At 32.6% G+C, this 21317-nt stretch overlaps 2 protein-coding genes across 4 annotated transcripts in view; both read right to left on the reverse strand.

Moving 5' to 3' along the window:
- Nucleotides 1-3942, reverse strand: part of LOC141818041 (SWR1-complex protein 4-like) — a 12389-nt gene extending 8447 nt beyond the window's left edge. The window contains exons 1-3 of the mRNA XM_074705635.1: nucleotides 3928-3942; nucleotides 1145-1228; nucleotides 892-987 (exon numbers count right to left, since the gene is read on the reverse strand). Coding sequence (XP_074561736.1) covers nucleotides 892-987; nucleotides 1145-1228; nucleotides 3928-3942 — 195 coding nt within the window. The remainder of the gene's footprint in view (nucleotides 1-891; nucleotides 988-1144; nucleotides 1229-3927) is intronic.
- LOC141820036 (SWR1-complex protein 4-like) overlaps nucleotides 1-21317 on the reverse strand; it is a 47338-nt gene that overhangs the window by 16466 nt on the left and 9555 nt on the right. For all 3 annotated transcript variants that reach the window (XM_074707326.1, XM_074707320.1, XM_074707333.1), the window contains exons 4-11: nucleotides 17086-17151; nucleotides 16924-16983; nucleotides 16771-16827; nucleotides 14104-14239; nucleotides 10963-11030; nucleotides 8367-8459; nucleotides 8231-8293; nucleotides 7821-7991 (exon numbers count right to left, since the gene is read on the reverse strand). In XM_074707326.1, coding sequence (XP_074563427.1) covers nucleotides 7821-7991; nucleotides 8231-8293; nucleotides 8367-8459; nucleotides 10963-11030; nucleotides 14104-14239; nucleotides 16771-16827; nucleotides 16924-16983; nucleotides 17086-17151 — 714 coding nt within the window. The remainder of the gene's footprint in view (nucleotides 1-7820; nucleotides 7992-8230; nucleotides 8294-8366; nucleotides 8460-10962; nucleotides 11031-14103; nucleotides 14240-16770; nucleotides 16828-16923; nucleotides 16984-17085; nucleotides 17152-21317) is intronic.

Below are 21317 nucleotides of genomic sequence, written 5' to 3' on the forward strand. Positions count from 1 at the left end.
TAATCTTCTCCATTAAGTCATATAGGATGATTCAAGCTTTGAGTTGACTAGAAACTTATAACCTCTTGTTATTTTTGCCATCTTTTGTTCCCATATTTACAGGAATTTTGTTTCACCATTTTTTAGAATTTTAAGAGTGGTCAAGGAGCACGGTGGAGTTGAAGAGAGAGTTACATACCAAAAGCAAACATTCACGAGTAAAATTAGGGTCGGTTGCTAAAAGAACCACAATCGTATTGGTAGTTGATCTAGTTTAGGTTGGATCTTTATTAGCGTCCTTGCATTGCTTAACATTTTTCCCAGCTAATTAAGGTAGAATACATGGATCTACTCCCTTCAATGAGCTCGTCCTGTGAAGCTACAACACTTAATAATATTTAAATTAATTATTTTTATTACATTGACTATATTTTTGCATATCTTTACACATTGCACATAAAGACTAATAGATTTTACTCTTCTAAGTATAATATCTAATAGTCATCTTTAGCATACCAAATTTTTTTATTTTTTATTTAATCATATTGAACCTAATTGAAAGGGGAGCTTGGCTCAACAGTAAAATCGCTATCATGTGACTTGGAGGTCACGGGTTCAAATCTCAAAAATAACCTCTTGAAAGCAGAGTAAAATTGTATACGATAAACTCTTCCCCGGGACTCCGCATTAACGGGAGCTTCGTACACCAGGCTGCCCTTTAATCATATTGAACCTAATTGCTCTTCAATATTAATAATCTTTAGTCTTTTAATTTTATTATAAATTGCCACTTGGGAAGAGTTGAGTTGCTCTAGATGTTGCATCAATCATATTTCCCATAGGAAAACTTCAGCACAGACTGTTATAAAAACTTAACATTGACTGGAAATGGTAAAGTAGCATAATATGTACCTGTTTTTGTAGGTTGAGCAGTGTTAGTATCTCTTTTCTCAATTCAAGGTGTTCTGAACAAACTGATTTAGTTGGAACCTTTGGTTTCAGATGAACCTACAAAAGAAGATTAATAAACATAGTAAAGTTTATTTCATGTCTGATCAGACATAAAAAAAGAATATAAAAACAAAAGAAATCTCAATTATTTGTTATTATTGGGACAGATTGAGGGAAAAGAAACAAACCCCTAGATCTTGGAGTGTCTGAATACCCTTTTGATGGTCCTCAAGCCTGCAGTTGAGTTTGCAGCTTGCACCATCTGGTCAAGTGCATGTGTTCTCAAATATACACGAAGCTGAAAAAATGTGATTAGTTGAGATAACTCCAAAGCAATAGAAAACACTATGAAAGGAAACAATTGACCATCAAATAAGCAGGAAACAATTTCCGATAAAAAAAATGTAACCATTTAAATAGGAATGTCTAGCAAGAATTTAAAATTTACATTTAATGATCATGGTACTCTGATTTTCTAATCAATTGTAAAAGATAGATAATCTTTGGCTTTGAACAGTATAAGCTCCTATCATAATGAAGTAACTACATCAAATGCACTATAAGGTTACGGGCGAACTGACATCTATGCAAATAATGAAATACCAGGCAGAAGACAGTAATCAACAGAAACGATGTTTGCCATTTTACTTAAAATATTGTTCACATTCTGCAGTATTCTAATGAAAGGTTTGAGGAACAGATACTTTATTGAGGAACATGATAAGCAGATACTTCAAGATGCTGAAGTGCAACAATGTAAGCTAAACTGTGTGTGGTCTGATGCTAATGCAGTGTGTGCAATAGCTCCATGTGCTAATAAAGATAACAACAACTATGTTTTTATCCTACTAAGTGCAGTCGAGTATATGAATCCTCCTATACCGTTGGATTCGATTTCCTATTATATCCTCATCTATATTTAAATGAATTTTATATTATTTTATTTGTTGCTAACAAAATTTAATATGTGTATTTGTCATAATCTCGCATAACCTATGTACATGTAAATATCATCTTAAATATGTCTCTCAAAATTTTTCCTCAATAGACACAACCCCGACTCTTTCTCTAATCTTATTATTTCGTATCCTTTCCATCCTCGTATATTTGCATATCCACCTTAACATTCTCATCTCTATGACTCTCATCTTTTGCTAGTGTACTGGATTCATAGCTTAATATTTAACTCCCATGATCAAAATTTCTCATACATTGCAACACAAAGCCAATGTCATATAAATTAATTAGCACATCAACATGATATCATGATGCAAAAAACATGGGCACTAACGATAGTGGATTTTTCTCAAGTCCCTAAGAAGCAACAAATAGTCGATCTTGGTATATCTTGAAGTGATATAGAACATTGCTTGTTGATGATGACCAAACAATCAAAATATCAAGTCAATAAGGCTAGAGAAGGTGCAAATCATGGATGTCGTAATCAGACCATATGATTGTACTGCCCTATCTCCCAAATTCGCTTATTCTCAACTATGATTGAAATTGGGTCACTATTTTACAAATCTACCATTTAAGCAACAACCCCTTATCATTTTTAGGTAGCATCTCAGTTCTGATAACCTTGACTTAGTGGAATATGCTTACATTCACATTAACATTTTAAAAATAACCATCATTAAAAGTAGATCTATCTTTTTCATATCATATTATCAAGAATTCTAATCAAGTCTTCTTTGATCTCTCTCTTCCTCGATTAATATGCATATTTGTCATGATCTCACAACGTCTAACTGGGGTACTTGTTGGTCCCCTAAGTACATGTTCACATCATTTTAAATGTCTCTCGAAGTTTTCCCTCAATTGATGTAACTTTGACTTTCTCTCTAGCATCCACCTTAGCATCCTCATCTCTGCGACTCTTATTTTTTTTGCTTATGTGCAGTGTGCTCGTTTCATAGCCTAACATTCAACTTCATATATCATAGCAAATCTAACTACCATTTTGTAAAACTTCCCTTTGAGCTTTAGAGGTACCTTATATCACAAAGAACACCTGATGTCTTCCTCCATTTTAATGATCTTTCTTGTATCCTATGCAAAATATATCTATCAACCCCTCCATCCTTTTACAAAATAAATCATAGATACTTAAAACTTTCAGTTATAAGTAATTCGTCATCTCCTATCTTTACAATTGTTTCGCTACTTCTTTTATAACTTCTAAATTTAAATTTCATATATTTTGTTTTTACTCTACTAAGTCTAAAGTCTTTAACTTCTAGTGTCTTCTGCCAAGATCCAAGCTTAACATTTACTGATTCAAGTGTCTCATCGACCAAAATAACATCATCTACAAACAACATGCACTATGGTATGCCTGGTTATGTGTATTTCATCTATAACTAATGTAAAAAGATATGGAATTAGATTTGATCCTTGATATAACCCTATTTTTATAGGAAATGCTTTGGTTAATCTACTTGGAGTCCTCACCCTTATCATTACATCATCATACATATCTTTAATTGTTTTAATATACACTATGCTAACACATTTTTATCATAGAACTCTCCATATAATTTCTCTCGGGACTCTATCATAAGCATTTGCTAGGTCAATGAATATCATGTGTATGTCGATACTTTTCAATCAGTTATTTAAGAAGATTTATAACTTCTACTGTCGACCTTTCAAGCATGAAACCAAACAAGTTTTTAAATTTTTATATTCCTCTGACCTGCTTAAATTTTCTAAGCTAAGTTGATCATCTAAATCTTCATTAAAAGTTAGTGAAAATACCTCTTTCATCGTTTCTTTATCTTCTCATCCTTCACTAGTACCTTATTAGGCTCATCTTTAATGCATCTCACTTGGGTGACCGAAAGAATTCCAATAAATTTTCAACCAAAAGAATTGCAAAATTGTACAGATTTGAAAAAAAAAAAGCAATGTTGTGATCCAATTAATAACTCATCATTCCTAGGTACGATCTCAATTATGTGAATCTTGGTATCATAACTTGAAATCACTTACCGTGTTAGACGACATAGTCGAAACGTATCATTCAAATAAATTAATAAAATTCAATATTATTAGACACGGACAATGTCTCTTCAATCATAGTATCATACTATGCCAAGACTCAACACTCTTTTGGCATGCTATAACACATGTTGAGATGAATTAAGATATTGTCTTTATCTTCTTCATCCTTCCATCTCCAATTCACCACCAGCATCATACACCAAAATGACGACACAATATTGAGTGTTATCTCGGCTAAAGACTAAAACTTTGACATGACTCAAAATTTTAAACCTTGGTTGCGATGGTTACATGATTTTATAGAAATTGAAATATAATGGAAAAGGAAAAGCATAAAGGGGGGAAATATTCAATATGATGCTATATGGAAATAGTATGATAAATCTATACAAAATCAAGGGAATTTGATAATAATCAAAGGTAATACAAAAAATTAAATCAAATTGACAGAAAATACCTTCTAATATCTTTGTGTTTCAATCTCATTTCAAATGCATTGAAAGTAACTTCAATTTGCATTAAACATGTGCAAGAATTTCCAAATTAGAAACTAAAGTTAGATTATAAGCATACCACACACTTGCCACCAAGAATGATTGACTGAAATCAAATTAAAGGTTTCTCTAGCCTTAAGGAGACTGCAAAGACCTTTACGACATGTCCACCATCAACCACTACATAACATCAAATTGAATTATCCACTTGGCCCATAATGAATCACCCACTTAACCCAACAGTTCATCTACATTGAATAAGAAACAATTGTTACATCACAATTACACTTACAAATTACCACTGCCAAATCAAAAACCTCTCACACCCGACACATGATTTCCCATTTTCATAAGATTACTAGATAATATGTTGAAGAATGATTGTGCAAAAACTCTAATACTACTCTTTGATGAGTGATTGCAGAGGTAGAAGGCACGGCTTGGATAGCATGCCAATGGAAAATGTTGATGAAGACAACAATAAGGATACAAAAAAGGGCAAACAAGTTGGTGAGGTTAGCGACGATGTCGCATTACGTAGGAACATCACACCTTCTGATCACCAAGGCAATAATTATCCAGGATGCTATAGAGGACAGAAACGTTAATGGGAATGGTAGCATCACATGGATATCAATGTCGAGCAATAAAGATGAAGCAGGAGGACAGAGTCAAGGGGGAGGGGGAGACCATGATCAATATCATCCAGTAGTCTTCCCTCCAAACAAGAACATAATGCAAGTAATAGAGGATCAAAGTTTGTTGTGATACCATGATAGAATTTGAGGGATGAAATAATTTTAGATATATTGCGATATATTATGATGTTAGAGTCATTGCATGATTGTACAGAGATTGTAATGCACTAAAAAATAAAATCCATAAAAGGAAAATAAATATTTGATATGTTTATCAAGATACACATAGAAAAAAATTGTAGAGGAATTTGAAAATAATAAAAGTTGAATCTAGCAAAAATAAAGAAAAACAAAGGGTGAATATCTTCTAATATCTTTTCTTTCACATAACTAATCAAAACAACTTTACAAGCAAAGATAGGGCTTGAAAGTGAACAAGTGATTGAGGTAAGAATTTTGTTATTAAATAAGAAAACCACAACAAAATATACTGGTTTTTTTTTACCCTGCCTAACACTTCAACCTAAGTCAACTGAGCCTATTAATAGTCTGCATGGATAGCTATTTAAAATACACACCTACAGCAACTTAATAATATATGATTCAGTCCCTATTAAAACTGCATAGGCTGCTTTTTAAATCCATGATCAGCTTGGAGAAATGCAAACTATATAAAGAAAAGGTGGCTGGATATTACATCAAAACAAATAGCACATCCAAATAACTATATAAAGAAAAGGTGGCTGGATATTACATCAAAACAAATAACACATCCAAATAAACTTAATTAGCAATATGGCGGCTTCATTTAAAGGTGTAGACTGGGATATATTAAAATGAATGAGCCCATTTGTGTTCATTATATTGATAGTCTATCAAACATAGAAATATCCCAAGGATACAAAAGATACTAAGTGTATTAGTTTCAGTCCAATTAAATAGTACAATGTGATTATCATGAGTAACTGCAAGATAATTCTTGTGTGGGTGTTATGTCTCCCTAAATTAAATTTAACAATTCTTCATTATTTTAATATTTTGCAAAGGCATTTATGTTTGATTTAATTGCAAATGTTGGAAACCAGCATACTAATTGCATATGTTATTTATCACAAAGTAGATGCTCCCTAATTCTATGGATGTATCATCGATTAAGTTCTTATACTAACAGTAAATTTGCACTTGTTACAAAAAATAGCCACTGGTGAACGGCTCTGTGTAGTGAATATGTATTATGTCTGAACCATTCACATGCTCATTCCAAAAGGTTTCTAGAAGTAATTTTCACATTTATACCTCAAATGCATTAAACCTTATCCTTATATTTCGAATGATACACAACCAGCAATAAGAAGAGAAGGGGAAAAAAAGCGAAGAGTGAACTCTGTCATGATTATTGTTGTTGTTTATCCTTTGTTGATGATATGATGCATATTGAATTGGCATGCATCTGTGATGAGCAAATGTAGAAGAAAAAGAATAAAGTCGAGAGAATATAAATGATGAATTAAGACAGACTAAAAGTATGAATTTTCCTATTGTTAAGACTTAAGAGAAGAATATGCCCTTTCCCAATGGCACAAGCTATTAGATTATAGCGCTCACCCAACCAAACTTAACATGTAGGTGCAGAAGATGTATGTTTGAATCATGCCCATTTAAATAAATATAGAATATAACCTCAATTAAACTAGTCTGAGAGTTGAGCTTCAGTCAGTTTGTTGTAATCCCAACACCCACAGATAGGAGTGTTAAGAACATATAGATTGTGTCATTTGCTAAGAATTTTAACCTTATGAAATAAATGTTTGCCCGGTCAAATTTAACACAAATGATACAGATTTGAATTGAACAAGACTATTCGTACCAATTCCAAATCAGATTTATTTAGGTTACATAGAAAGTATAAAAAAATAGCCAACCTCATATAGTCAGGTTAGACGATGAGATAATGATTATCATAGCACAAAACAACACAGAACTATAAGTGAAATTATGAGTTCAGTTTAAGATTAAAATTAATGCTACCCCTGTACTACCTGTTATCAGGTAGAAACAAATCACTTTGAGGTATTAATTCACTTTTTCTTTGTTCTCACATGATTATCCTTCTATCTACTTCAAACGTGGACTCTATCACTACAACAGAAGAAAGAAATACAAACCTTGCTCATAGCTAGCAAGCTAATGTTTAATGAAGAGGAAAAAAAGATCTACTAACAATGTACCACATTGGTTGTGCAGCATAAAAATATTTGTGGCAAAGTAGACTTTGTTTCAATGAGGCAATCATGAATCGACTACTTAGCATCACTTACAGGAAATAATGCAAACTGAAGACTTTTTGTAGTAGCAACAAAAATTTGCTGTTTGGCAATTAATCAAGAAGCATGCTTATTTTACAAATTATGGTACATAACATGAGAACTGTCAGATAATTAGAGAATCTCGCATGTAACTGGATATAACAAGAACATTCAAAACAAAACTCATCCAAGCCAACCTGGAAACACATGAGAATCTATCATTACTGACTAGTTGTGAGAAATCACCGAGATATGACAGTTGTCTTCTTTGACCACATATATTGTTATCTATACAATGCGTGACTAGAAAAAACCTAGACAAATTCTTTGCATGAGAATCAAACTGATCCTAGAAATCACAGTCAACAAACAGTGGAAGAAAGGCTAAAATTACTAAATGACCAATTAAAACAAAAAAGACAACAAGAAAATAGTAGATCTACCATGCGAAGTGAAGCTGGAGTTGAGGTACACTCTACTGTGGCTATTGGTGGTGTGGTAGCTGAAGATGACAGATGGATGTTAGGTGATGGCAGTATGGATTCATCATGAGCAGCAGCCTCTGCACCTTCATTACCTATTTGGTTACCCGGCAATTCAACTTCTTCTGCACTCTGCATGAAAATCTAATCTAAGTGCATCTGTTTTATTTAATAAGCAGAAAGAAATGGTAAATCTACAACTAAACTATATATATACATATATATTCCTTTGAGGCAAAAGTTCTCTTTGTACAACCTTAAAACAGTTTTAAGCTTCAGAAATTTGCAGTAATAAAATTGTTACATGATAGCTATGCGGCATTTTGACTGAAACCATTAAGAAAGACATGACTGGGTTAGTATAAACTCACATGGGTCGTATTCACTTTACTAGCCATGCGTGACTCCATTATCTGTTTAGCTTCCGCGAGGATCTAAAATGGTAAGAAATAAATCAGAATTTGAAACACAGGCGCATAAATAAGCAACATAATGCAACAATAATACCTCTGCCTCTTTCTGCTCTTGCTGTCTTGTTTGAGAAAGCACTGCAGACAGTGCGCGTTTCCGCTCAATTTCATGTGTCATATTGTAAGGTTCCTAAATGTGAGCGCCAAAGCAGAAACAAATCACAAACCTATTGGAACGTATCAGATCCTACTTTTTGGGAATGTCTACCACATGATCAATGCGACATTAAATTTTTATGCCCCATATGTGAGTTCCACATGTTGATACATAAAATCACTACCTCAAAGAATGTCTATGAAATGGAGAACCAAGTTTGCATGCAAGATGATAGGAACAAAAGTCCTACCTAATGGAGAACTGGAACAAAAGAGAAGAGAAAAGTGATTGATCCCTTCAAGGGGATAGACCTCCATAAATTCATAGGCTATTTTATTCCTAGATTTGTTTATATCTATATATTTACAATAAAATAACTAATTCTAGAAAAATATAAGGAGTAACATGACAGGTAACTTGAATTAGTGCCTATAACTTTTTTTTTTTAAATAAAGGGAGATAATTCTAGTTTGAAGGAAGTATTTGAATTAGTCCCTGTTGGAGGACCTTATCATCCTAAAACCTGGTCCTCAAGGTTGACTAGCATAAGCTTCACAAATCTCTTTTCTCCTTATTTTCTTCATGATGACTTGTGTTATCGCAGCTCCAAAATTCTCTTTGATTATTGCAAAAGAGTGGCCTGTCTTGATTCTCCAAAAAAGACAAGCACATCAAGGCTTCTGTTCCCATGTTATTTTGTGCTAAGTATTAATCAAGCAGTCACAGGCATAACAAAGTTTCCTTTGATATCGTGAGTCAACTCTTCAATGAGAAGAGGCTAGTAGGATTGTAAACAAGTCCAAGCCAAGGCAAACTTTGTGTTATTCAAGCTTTTTTGATAAGGTAACAAAATCAAGCCAAACCAAGCCAAGCATAAAATGAACCAAGCTGTTGAAACGGTTGTTCAAGCTTGACTTGGTTTTTTTTATGAGCTTGAATTTTGCTTGAGTTTGGTTCGTTTAGATGTTATTGAGTTCTTAATTTGAGCTTGTTTGATTTTATAACTTACATTTTTAACCTTCTCTGGTTGATTAGTGAACTTAATATTTCAAACAATTAATGTTTATTTACAAATTTGATAAGTGTTTTATTAATGAACATGATTAACGAGATGAACATATATGTGTTCAAGCTTGTTCATTTAGTTTAATAAGTTATTCAAGCTTGTTTATTAATTACCAAGCTTGTGTATATTAAATGAACATGAGCAATCTCTTACCAACCTGAACATCAAGCTTACTGATGAACATTTGATTCATTTACAGCCCTAAAAGCTAGCATGTTGAATCTTCCCTTGATAACGAAGTGCCTTTGGTAAGTAATTATCATATGAAGGCCTTGAGGCTCTATTAGAATCAAGTGATTTTAACAAAGTTTCTTGTGTCAAATCTTAAATAGGAAAGATAAGCACATCAAGACTGCTTTCAGATTAGTGATGATAAGATAGCCCCTTAAGTCGCCTTCATCTTCCAGAAGCGAATATGTTGTAACTTCCTTTTAGTTAGATTGCATCAAGTCTCCATTAGGCATAGGTGAGTATATTCAGATTTTCCTTGATAGCCTCTATAATATTCCTACTTTACTTACCTATTATTACTATTATATACAAATATTAATTGATTATGTAATTAATTGTTGATTTTGAGGTTGCATTAAATTTTTAAAAACAAGACAGCTCGGTGTACGAAGCTTCTGCCCATACAGGGTCCCGAAGAAGGGTCAAATCACATTTGAGTCTATTGTACGAATTCTTACTATGCATTGCAAGAAGTTGCATTAAATTTTTAATTAATGAAAACATTTAGTTTTCATTTAACTCAAATTTTGGCTTAAACTAGAGCTCAAGCTCAATTTGATGAAATATATGGTTGAACCAACATAAGATCTAAATGGACCAGAAACTTAAAATCCTACAAATTGATTCTACAAAGGATCTCGTTCTCAACAATCTTGACTAGAATGCATTCTCATTCCATTAAACATTTTAATGATTGACTTAGAAAATATTTTTTCATTGTATCGTATTTTTTTGAGAAAGATTTCAATTATGTAGCATTCTTTTTAGCTTCTATGTAACTTCTATATAAAAAAATAATTTTTAATTATTACAATCATCAACTATAGAAAAAGTTGCTACTAGCTATATAAAGACGAAACGCTCTAAGAATTTATTGTATCCTTTATAATATTTAGTATATAAATAATTTTATTTTGTTTCATGATATTGGAATGACTTTCTACAAATAAAATATATTGAAATTCAATACATTTGTTAAATTATAAATGTCAAACATGATTCCAAATGTTCTCTCTAATTGTAGGATCCTACAGTCCTAAGCTTCGAAGCTACGATCCAAGCCTATGGTCCTCTTCCTAGGAAGGTAGGATCTTCATCCTGACAACCTTGGTTCATAGTGTTAAATTGCATCAATGGAATTATTACTTCACTGTATGTAATAGTGTTAAAATGCAAATCTTATGCATGAACACATAGGAAGCATATGTAAAACTCATAATCAAGAGGTAGTCATTAAACCTTAACAATTGGATGTCCTGAAACATCAGTAGAAGAAGGTGCCCTAGCAAGCAACAGAGCTCGAGTCACTGCAATTCACAAGTGTTAACAATCAAAATATAGATATATATATATATATATATATATATATATATATATATATAAAGATATTGCAGCCATCATAACTATACAAGCACCTAAAAATTCAAAAAAAAAAATCATGGAAGATTAGTTCCAACAAGAGTGTAATATACAGTGATGGTAGCTCAATTCAACTAACAAAGTACCAGCCTAGAGAATCACGAAAGTTAATTCTAGAAAAGGTCTCGGATAGTAAAAGTTTTGGCTACACTAAACAATTAAAGTTTGTCTCCAAAGTGCATAAGGATTTGATCTTTGTCCATCCTTTCTCATATGATATTTGAAAGAGAGAATAGTATTAAAGAAGAGCCTCTAGAAGGAGATTGCCTTACTATTAAGTAAATGATTATCAGCTTATTTACAATTGGCTATTTCATATAATTAACCATATGTCCATTTGATGTCCTTCAACATACCTTTTTGTTCCTTTGTTGAGATTTACAAACCTTGTGTGTGTGTACAAGAAAAGTATTCATTTCTCTGCATTGCTCTGACACCAATTTATATAGTGCCTGCATCAAGTGACACAAGCCATTGTCTCAGTTTCTATCAGATGAAACGACCACACACTGGGTGAGAAGGGAGGCTAAAGGCAGAGGCAGTTGGAAGAGCTTGAGATGAGGGTTTGTGACAAAGGGACAAAGGAAAAGACATATCAGAGGTTTTGTGTGAGCTTTTTATCAAGTAACAAAGTTCAATCAATATATGCAGATTGACAATATAGGCACTTAGCAACGGTTCTCGTGAACCAATATCGCATTGGATGACAGCTTGCTCTCCTTCCATTCAGGTGGGGAGAGTAAGGGTGAGGAGCTTGAGAAATCCAACAAGTAGTAGGTATGCTACATATCTTCATATACAATAACTCAATTCAGCTGGCATGTACTTATACAATAACCTACTTTAGCTAGACTTAGCTCCTGTTTGATTCAAATTAAATACCTACATATCATAAAATCCTAATTCCACCAATTGGGAATCTAATTAGGCCTCAATTGAAACCAATTATATTAAAAAAATAGTCTAAATCTCAATCAGACCTAAAACATGGGTAGCCAGACCCAACCCACACCGTATTGGCATGATAATTCATAGACAATAAAATTTAGGCTAAAACTAAAATCATCAGATATACAGGAATTTTAAACCTTGGCCAACTTCAAATGGATTTCTTCCTTGGTTGACCTTTATCTCTGTCAAGACCTTTTTATTGGTCTTGTAATTCCCTCCCATTGTGATCCCTCAGCATCAATCCAATTATTATAATTAGTGTCATTGTTTTGACACCAAATTTCGACCTTAGCAAACCAGAAGAATGGTATATGTCACCCATTTTGGCAGTATATATCATGATTTTAATCACTGTGACAAGCATTACAATGTATTGGTAACTAGTAATTTTGGACTAAACTCATTTACTCCTAACACTCCCTCAAGTTGGGAGTATACATATCTATTGTCATATTTCGCTAGCCATTAAAAGCATAAATCAATCTCCACTAAGTGGCTTGTTAAAAAAAAATTTGCTATTCGAAAGAAATTATGCATGCAATGCTTGAACAAGATAACATCTCAACTAAAGTGTGCAGTCAACTTAAATGTGTTCACTAGATTGCTTAAATTGTATATGAATGTTTGATTGCCATAATTCACATGAATTAACTAGACGAACTACAAAACCTTTGTTTTTACTGTTCGATCCATTTGAATTGAGCAGGTCAGCAAGGAAAGAATTTACCATTTTGTCTGCCAACATCAAAACATTCTTGATACGGTAATCGACAAATGTTATCACGATGAGCTAACATTGTGCATGGGTTCTCAATGTCAGCAAGGTTGTGTGAGCATCCTGTGATGTCGACAAGGATTGTCAAGGGTTCCACAGTTTCAAAGGGTCAATGAACTCGCATGCATGTTTCAACTTCTGTAAAGTTTCTTCATGTTCCAACTTCCACAGTGTATGGAAGATCATGTACGCAATGGCGAGGTCCCCCAATGTCAAATGAGAGTTCAAAAGTGCGATCTTCTCCTCCTTTACATCCCACAATCTCCTTGTTAATATTCACCTTCTCTTAGCTTAACTGCGGCATCCTAAAATAGAGAAGAAGGTAATATGCTTCCTTCTCTCTTTCCTTGTTCTCCTCTCCTTCCACCTTCTCTCTTTCTTTTCCTTGATGTCTCCAACCTCAGAGTGCTATAGTACGACACCAAATTATCCCATTCTAGTTGGGGATCAAAATTCTAACTTGAAACAAGATTTCAAACTATGCTTCCATCCATGTTACTAAGTTGCCTCAACATAGGTACAATATAATCTGAAATTTACTTTATGTCAGTAGCAATATAATGCAAGTTCAGAAATACTGCAAGAAAGCTAAGTTGTATAATTGGAAATGGACAAGAAACTGAAGTAGTAGTTTAAATAATTTATTACACTACTCAATAAGTTGATAAAGATATATTATATATTAGATGAAACTAGAGAGAGGTTCTAGAGTTTGTGATGCTTATGTGTCTTAGTTTGAGAAGAAAAAGTTATTATATTTGTACAACTAGACAATGGGTTAAGGAATTAGAAGGCTAAGAAAAGATACATAAAAGTGTATGCAGCATTACTAGGTGTAGATGAATAGACTATGTAGGCGTCAGACAACCTGAACTCTACAGTTACAAAACTAAATAGAAGAGCTCTGTGGAAATATTCAATGCTACAGTGTGCTACTATTGTTCTTACACTTACCCCCACTATCCATGTTCTTGGCATCCAACATGATTAACTTGGGAATTAACTTTGTTGTGTTGTCTAATAAATTTCATCTTCAAATTCTTTTATAGGATAACAAGAGGCAAGACTCTAAAATATGAAAATCATAATTATAATTTTGAGTGAACAATCAAAATAACTGATAGTCTTTAAGTCAGTAAACTGTCATAAGACTCATCACAAAGAAAAGGTCCGCAACATCAACATAACTAATCAAGATCAGCAACTTGAAAGAACTTATTGGTGAAAAGAACTACCAGAATAGTAGCGATTCTTAAGTTCTTCAACACTCCGAATCCGAGGGAATGGAAACCTATCTGCTATAATGATGAAGCGAAGATCAAACCGTTTGCAAAGATCAAATAGCTGATCTGTTTCTTCCTTGCTCCACATCTAAGTAGAAAGAAAATTAGATACAAGGAATGAAGTGCAATAATCATAACACAATTGAAAATGAAAAAAAAAAATTAACTTATATCTTCCACTACAAATGCAACAAACAAAGAGCAGAAAGTAGCAAGAGAAATCATCCAACAGAAAGATATGTAGACCAATAGATAGTGTATCCTCATGCAATTCCCAGCCAAAGCAAATCTCTAATGTTTAAAGTGAAGTCTCTGTAACATACAAGGAGCTTTACTTTGAGAGGAAACCACAAAATTGGCCTTGTAAGATTCCCCAGAGTAAAAACCATTGAAATATGAAACCATACCAGAGAAAGATGTACTATACAACAATATGAGTGGACAACAGAGACTTTGCATGATTTAACATGACTCAAATTTGAATGATCATATGAAGGAAACAATTAGCAAATTGGAATATTAGCATTGCTCTGGGAGCAAACATGGAATGATGATGAACATCTTAAATCCAACCAACCTTTGGATGACACAAAAATAAAATCACTTACGAGTAGCAAACATGGAATGATGATGAACATCTTAAATCCAACCAACCTTTGGATGACACAAAAATAAAATCACTTACGAGTTTCATAGACAACAAATCACGAAAAGAAAGCATCACATGATGCTTCCCATGTTTGAAATCTTGTGCCAAACCAAACAAAACGAGCGAAATATTTCGTTCCGCCCACATACCAACACTGGCACGCTCGATACAAGGCCCACGGCAGCGGCGGAAGGGTCGCGTGACCCCAATGGCGGCGGCGGCGGCAACAGTGGAGGGGTCCGATACGGCACAAGATTTCAAATATATAAAATCTTAGTAGGAAATTTTGAAAATTAAAAATTTTAGGCTTAGTAGAATAAAGACAAAATATATAAAATTTTAAGTTTAGTAGTAGTAGATATAGCAAAATAATTATTAAGCTAAGAGATAATGAATTATATAATTTTAAATATCTAAGATCGTTTTTGCAAAAGGATAGAAGATTGATAGAAATGTTTTACATAGAGTACAAGTAGAATGGTTGAAATGAAAAAGGGCATCAAATGTTCAATTGTGATCGTAAAGTACCTCTAAAATTTAAAAGAAAGTTTTATAAAACGACGATTAGAGCTTGTATATTTATATTGAGTTGACTATTGCATTATGAAGTAAGCACATTAGCAAATGATAAGAGTCACAAAGATGAAGATGTTAAAATAGATGTGCGGACATATGAGGATAAACATAATAAAAATTGAGAACATTAGAGAAAAAGTCAAGGTTGCGCTTATTGAGAAAACTCTAAGATACATTTAAGATGGTATAGCCACATAAGCGTTCAATAAATGTTCGAGTCAAGGGACGTAAGAACATGACAAATATGCATATTAATAGAGAAGAACACCAAAGAAGATTTAGTTAGCAATGATAAAACAGGATAAATTTCATTTAAATATAAATGATATAAATGAAGATATAGTAGGGAATCGATCCCAATGGCGTAAAAGGATTCATATAGCTTATCCCACTTAATGAGATAAAGACTTGATCATAGTTTAAAATCTCGTGTCATTTCACCCAATACAAGCAAAATATTTTGTTCCGCCAGTGGACCGACACCAGCACAAGCATGCCTATGGTGTCGGCACGCCACGTCCGACAACGTGTCCAGATATCACTGGCCGAGAGGAACAGGAGCCAAAAATTTTTAATTAGGTTTAATTAAATAACTTAGGTTAATAATTTTAATCAACTCCTAACTATAATTGGGATAATTTAGATAAGCTTAACTAAAACCTAATAAAATTATATCATTAATATATATATATATATAATTATTTTATTTTTTATTTTTAAATATTTAGATTACATTTTTATTTTTAATTAATAAATTCTATATTTAAAAATTATTGAAACTATATTAGCATGGCACAATACAGTACCAAAATTATATCGTTCCGGTCCGGGACCAAAACCTCGGCATGGGTTGAGATTTAAAATCATGGGTTTGATGTTATTATAATTCCCTCTCATAATCTAAAGCAAATTTGTTTCTCATTTATGGTCTTCACTTTGCCCAAAGCCATGCTCAACTCATTTCATCCTTCTTCACCTAAAGTGTAAATATACCACACACATATTGGGGCTAACAAATTCAATCAAGAATATCTACTTGAGCTAGTTAGGATATTTTAATCATAACTCGAAACTAAATCCAGTATGTATTGAATCTGATAAGTCATGTATTTCTCTTATTGTGAATTAGGGTTTCATTAGGCCACCCTCTCTTCTAATTGTTTATTCTTTTCTTTTATCAATGAGTTATCGGTCATTAATCTAAAAATAAAGGAAAGAACTCTAAAATTTCTTTAGCCATCCGTAATCAAGTGTGATACCTTTCATAAATCTCAGAAACAAATAGTTAATAAAATATTTCTGTCATGAAATCAGCAGATTAAATTACTAAAAATGAATTGGCTATACCAAATATTGAAAAGGCTTTTCTTTACTATGCTGAAACTAATACCTACAGGATCAGTCAAATGCTTTTCATATTCCTCATCTGTATATTTGAGAACATCCACAGACTGCATCCAGATGACAATAACAACATGTTACACAATTAGCAAAAAATAAAAACTTGCAGCAATGTTTGATCTGAATGACAGCAAGTGTTAGCTTACCTTGTTGTATTTAGCAAATGAGTAATCACCTGTAGGTGGAACACCATTTACAACCCTTACCTGTAAAGCTCAACTTTAAGAACATAAAAGTGTAACTAGGTAACTAAACTGACCACTGCAATGTAGTAGCAACATACTCAAGGAAGAGGGATAATTCTATACCCAATGATACAATTGCAAGTTATCTGCTCGAGCAGAAGATGTAAAAGGAAGCCATTGCCAAGAAATCTGCAAAATAGGTAAATAGTGTAATAAATTAATAACTACGACAGTTGCTAAGTGAGCTAGAAGTTGATGTGACCATGGAATTCATAAATTTGGCATCAACTTCACCCACCAATGTTAATTAAAAAATATAAAGAATGTTCTTCGCACAGATTAAGATCTCGACCGGCTGGCACAACTAAAATTTTTCAAACCTAGATGGAGAATACTCAGGATTGGTTGGCATAGAAAGTTACTAATGGGCTGCTAGTGTTGGCCAAGCCACTAGAAACCAAAGTGATTCCAGCAAGTACCAAACTTGTTTCATCTAGTTTTAGTTTCAACTAAGAAAAGAATTGATTGGATGAAGTAGAGAAATGTACTTAGCTAGAGGCAAAAAGCACTGATGAGATGTGGAAGAGGAGAGGTAGGAGGCGTCACGAGTCAGTAGTTCTCCTTCGTCAACCCTAGGCGATTAGTGCGCGAGCACGCTGAGGCAGGAACAGATCACATCCCGACCCCGAGTGACACAACGAGCAAGTGAGAGAGAATAAAGTTAAGATATAACTTTTTGATTAATTATTAGTGTTATTATATCCATGGTTTAAAATTTCAAGCCGTACCGGAGTTTCGATTTATAACAATACAGTTTCAATATCATATAGTGTCGTACCGATACGATTTCAGTACTTTTTTAAATATAAAATATATTAATTAAAAAATATTTTTATTAATATATAATTGTTATACATGTTTACTATTGAGTTATATTTGAGATATTGAATTTTGAGTTTAAGTTTTAATATTATTTCATGAAATATTTTATGCTTATTGAGTAAACGTCGATTTAGAGTTAAATGAAATCCACCAAGTAAACGATCAAGGGTTTAAACTAAATTTAATTTGAATTTATTTTGATCACTTTAAAATCAAACTAAATTATATATACAATAATTCAGTTAATTAATAATAATTTTTTTATAAAATTAAAAATTATATTATATTTAATTTCTTTCTTTCTTAATACTCAATCTCTTATATCGTTAAAGTTTGTTTCTCTATGTTTACCTCGTGAACATATAAAGAAGAAAAAAGATAATCATCCTTAAAAGAGGATTTTTTTTTTTTCTCTGCTTACTTTGTGAAGAGATAAAGGCAAGAAAAAAATTAGCCATCCTTAAAGAAGTTAAAGAAATTTTTTTTCTCTTAGTTTACTTTTGTGGACAGATAAAGGGGGAAAATTAATGAATAAAGGAGGGAAAATTAACAAGAGAAAATTTAATTGATGAAACAAGGAAACAATTAAGAAGAAGGCAAAAAGATAACAAGAGAAAAGAATTCCTTGTTTAAAAAATAAAAAATTGTTGAAATTAAAATTTAAAAAAAATAGAAAAAAAACACACACACAACGGCCCGTGACCACCTCATAGAGATTGCTGCAAGGTCGCGGGTGTTAGTGTCGGTCGGCGGGCAAAATGATAAATTTTATCTATCCTGATTGGCGCTGATCAATACTTAAAACCTTGATTATATCACATATTTATATCTTATGTATATACATAAATTTTATCTTTTTATAAATTATATCATATAATTACAATTAAATCTATAAATCGATCAGTATATAGATTAATTTAGTAATTTACTTTATGCAAAATTAAATTATTTATTAAATGACACTAAATTTGATTGTAAATCAGATTAAAACAATGTATTAACTCAGATTACAACTTGTATTATAGTTATACTCAAATAAAATTAAATTTGCTTTGGTTATACCCTATAAAATCAATTAAGTTAATACAATTTGCTCAAATAAGAGCAATCCAATCAATTGTATGATCAATTATTATTTAATCAATCAACAAAAATGATTTACTCCAATAAAAACTATCACAATTACAACACAAGTGTTCACACCATACTGAGCAATGATATTGTACCATTGACCATTCTGGTCAAAGACCAAAACTAAGGCATGGCTCAAAGTTTCAATTCTTAGTTCTTCCCACTAATTTGATTAAAAATAAACCTATTAGAAAATAATAAACATGACACCAAGCATGTAGTTGGCAATGTGAAAAGGGAACGCAATATAGCATCAAATTGTTTTGCATCAAATGATCTAGAATTTATGATTTGGAAGATTTATTTAACAAACCTTGATGATCCATATATAAGGCAAACTTATGCAACATGATTAGCTTATGTATAGATTTTATTGGCATGATCACAAAACAAAATTCAGGATAAGATCCTTGACATCTCATTACAATCATAAGAAAATATGAATCTTTATGTAATATATGAATCTTTATGTCTTGAGACAGTTAGATGACAAGTGAGATGCTAGAATGATACCTTGGTTCAAAATCTTTGATATGATGCATTAGCCAGACCAGAAATAAAATTTTAAAATACTAGGCAAAGGACCAATCATGGAGGGTATTACTATACTTAACCATGTAAATTTAGTGACAGTTAAAATGATCATGGTTGAAAATTTAGTAATAAATGATAACAACAGGGGTGCGTTTGGTACAAGTTATCATGCATAACATTGATTATGTGATTACCAAGTAATGATATAACTAAGATTATGGAGAATAAAACATAACCTAATGTTATTTGGTTCAACTCTAGGTATTGTTATAACCTAATTTAACATTTACTATATTACCCTTAATTCAATCCTAGACATTTTTACAACTAAATCATTTTGATATTTATAATATTAATGATAATAATAGGTTGATAATATATAATAAATTAATATAATTGATTTATAATTTTAAAATTTTAAAATAAATTTTTATATATATTATTCAAAGGTATAATACTAACTTCTTTCAGCTATAAGTTATGTTGAAAAACTCAATAATTATTCCAAGGTTTATATTAAAGCAAGTGGAGTTTGTAAGTTGAAAGAAGATTATTCAGAGGGTTAAGTTGAAGCAGTCCTTACACGGTCCAAACTGCCGAAAAAGCCAAGTAAACATTGTAATTTAAGACAATATAATAAAAGATAAAAAAGGTGATCAAGGAACCACAAAACATCAACATGGTAAGATGTTCATCTCTAGTTAAAGTTGTTTAAAATAAAAACTAAAAAAAGAATGATCAAGGAACAACAATAACATCACATGGTAAGATGTTCATCTCTAGTTAAAGTTGTTTATAATAAAAATTAAAAAAAGAGTGATCAAGGAACCACAAAACATCCACATGGTAAGATGTTCATCTCTAGTATAAAATAAAATAAAAGTTATCAAGGAACCACAAAATAGAATATTATAGGCTGAAACGTGAAAGCGTTTATGATTCCTGCACTCATACTTATTTCTGGTTTGAAATTGAAAAGCCAACAATTTAAGAGTAGTCTTAGCATTACAGTAACAACATATTCTTAACTTAGGAAGAACGTGAAAGGAGAAATTAACAAAAATATGGATTTTTTAGGGGTCAATTTGTACCTCAATAAGGAAATGTATACAAGCTAATCAACCAAAACTAAAAAGGCACTTCCACACGCTCAGACACAATCTCAAACTTAACATATAGATCAAGTGAAGTATTAAATCAATTGATTTGCATCAGTGCTTGGGAGGGCACCGGTAGCACTTGGTGAAGAGTCCAAATGTGTCCACTTGGTGTATGAAGTTATCATGCTTGCCTACCCTCCAAACCCAAAGCCAACGACCAATACCCATGCCACCACAAATATGTTGATGTAATAATGACCCACCCATCCTCCAAGAAAAGACGGAGGCCTCTCCACGATATTCTGTCGAACAGTTGATCACCATGGCAGAGAATTAGCAAATTTAAAGAGGATTAAGCAAGACCTCTCTTGCTGAAGTGGGAGCAAAGGTGAGCATATGACCTACGATAGGGATGATGTAGACTATGAAGCTAACAAGAAGGGAGCCGACGGTGGAGTTGATGGGGCCAAAGCAAGGGAATACGATCACTAAGAACCATATAGGAATCACCTCAGGGAGCCTCGTCAAAACATCCACATGGTAAGATGTTCATCAGGGGCGCACGGTGGAAAACCGAGATCAACAAGGCAGCAAGTATCATTTCATGGAAAATCAAAGGAATTACCTTGGATTTTGGAGTTCACCGATGCTACGTGAGGGTGAGAGATTGAGAACCTTAGCGCCACACTGATTCTAGTATATCTAACG

Source organism: Curcuma longa, chromosome 2 (genome assembly GCF_044706935.1).
Source record: "Curcuma longa cultivar G26 ecotype Majalengka, Jawa Barat chromosome 2, ITB_CL_G26_1.1, whole genome shotgun sequence".
NCBI classification, from domain to species: domain Eukaryota; kingdom Viridiplantae; phylum Streptophyta; class Magnoliopsida; order Zingiberales; family Zingiberaceae; genus Curcuma; species Curcuma longa.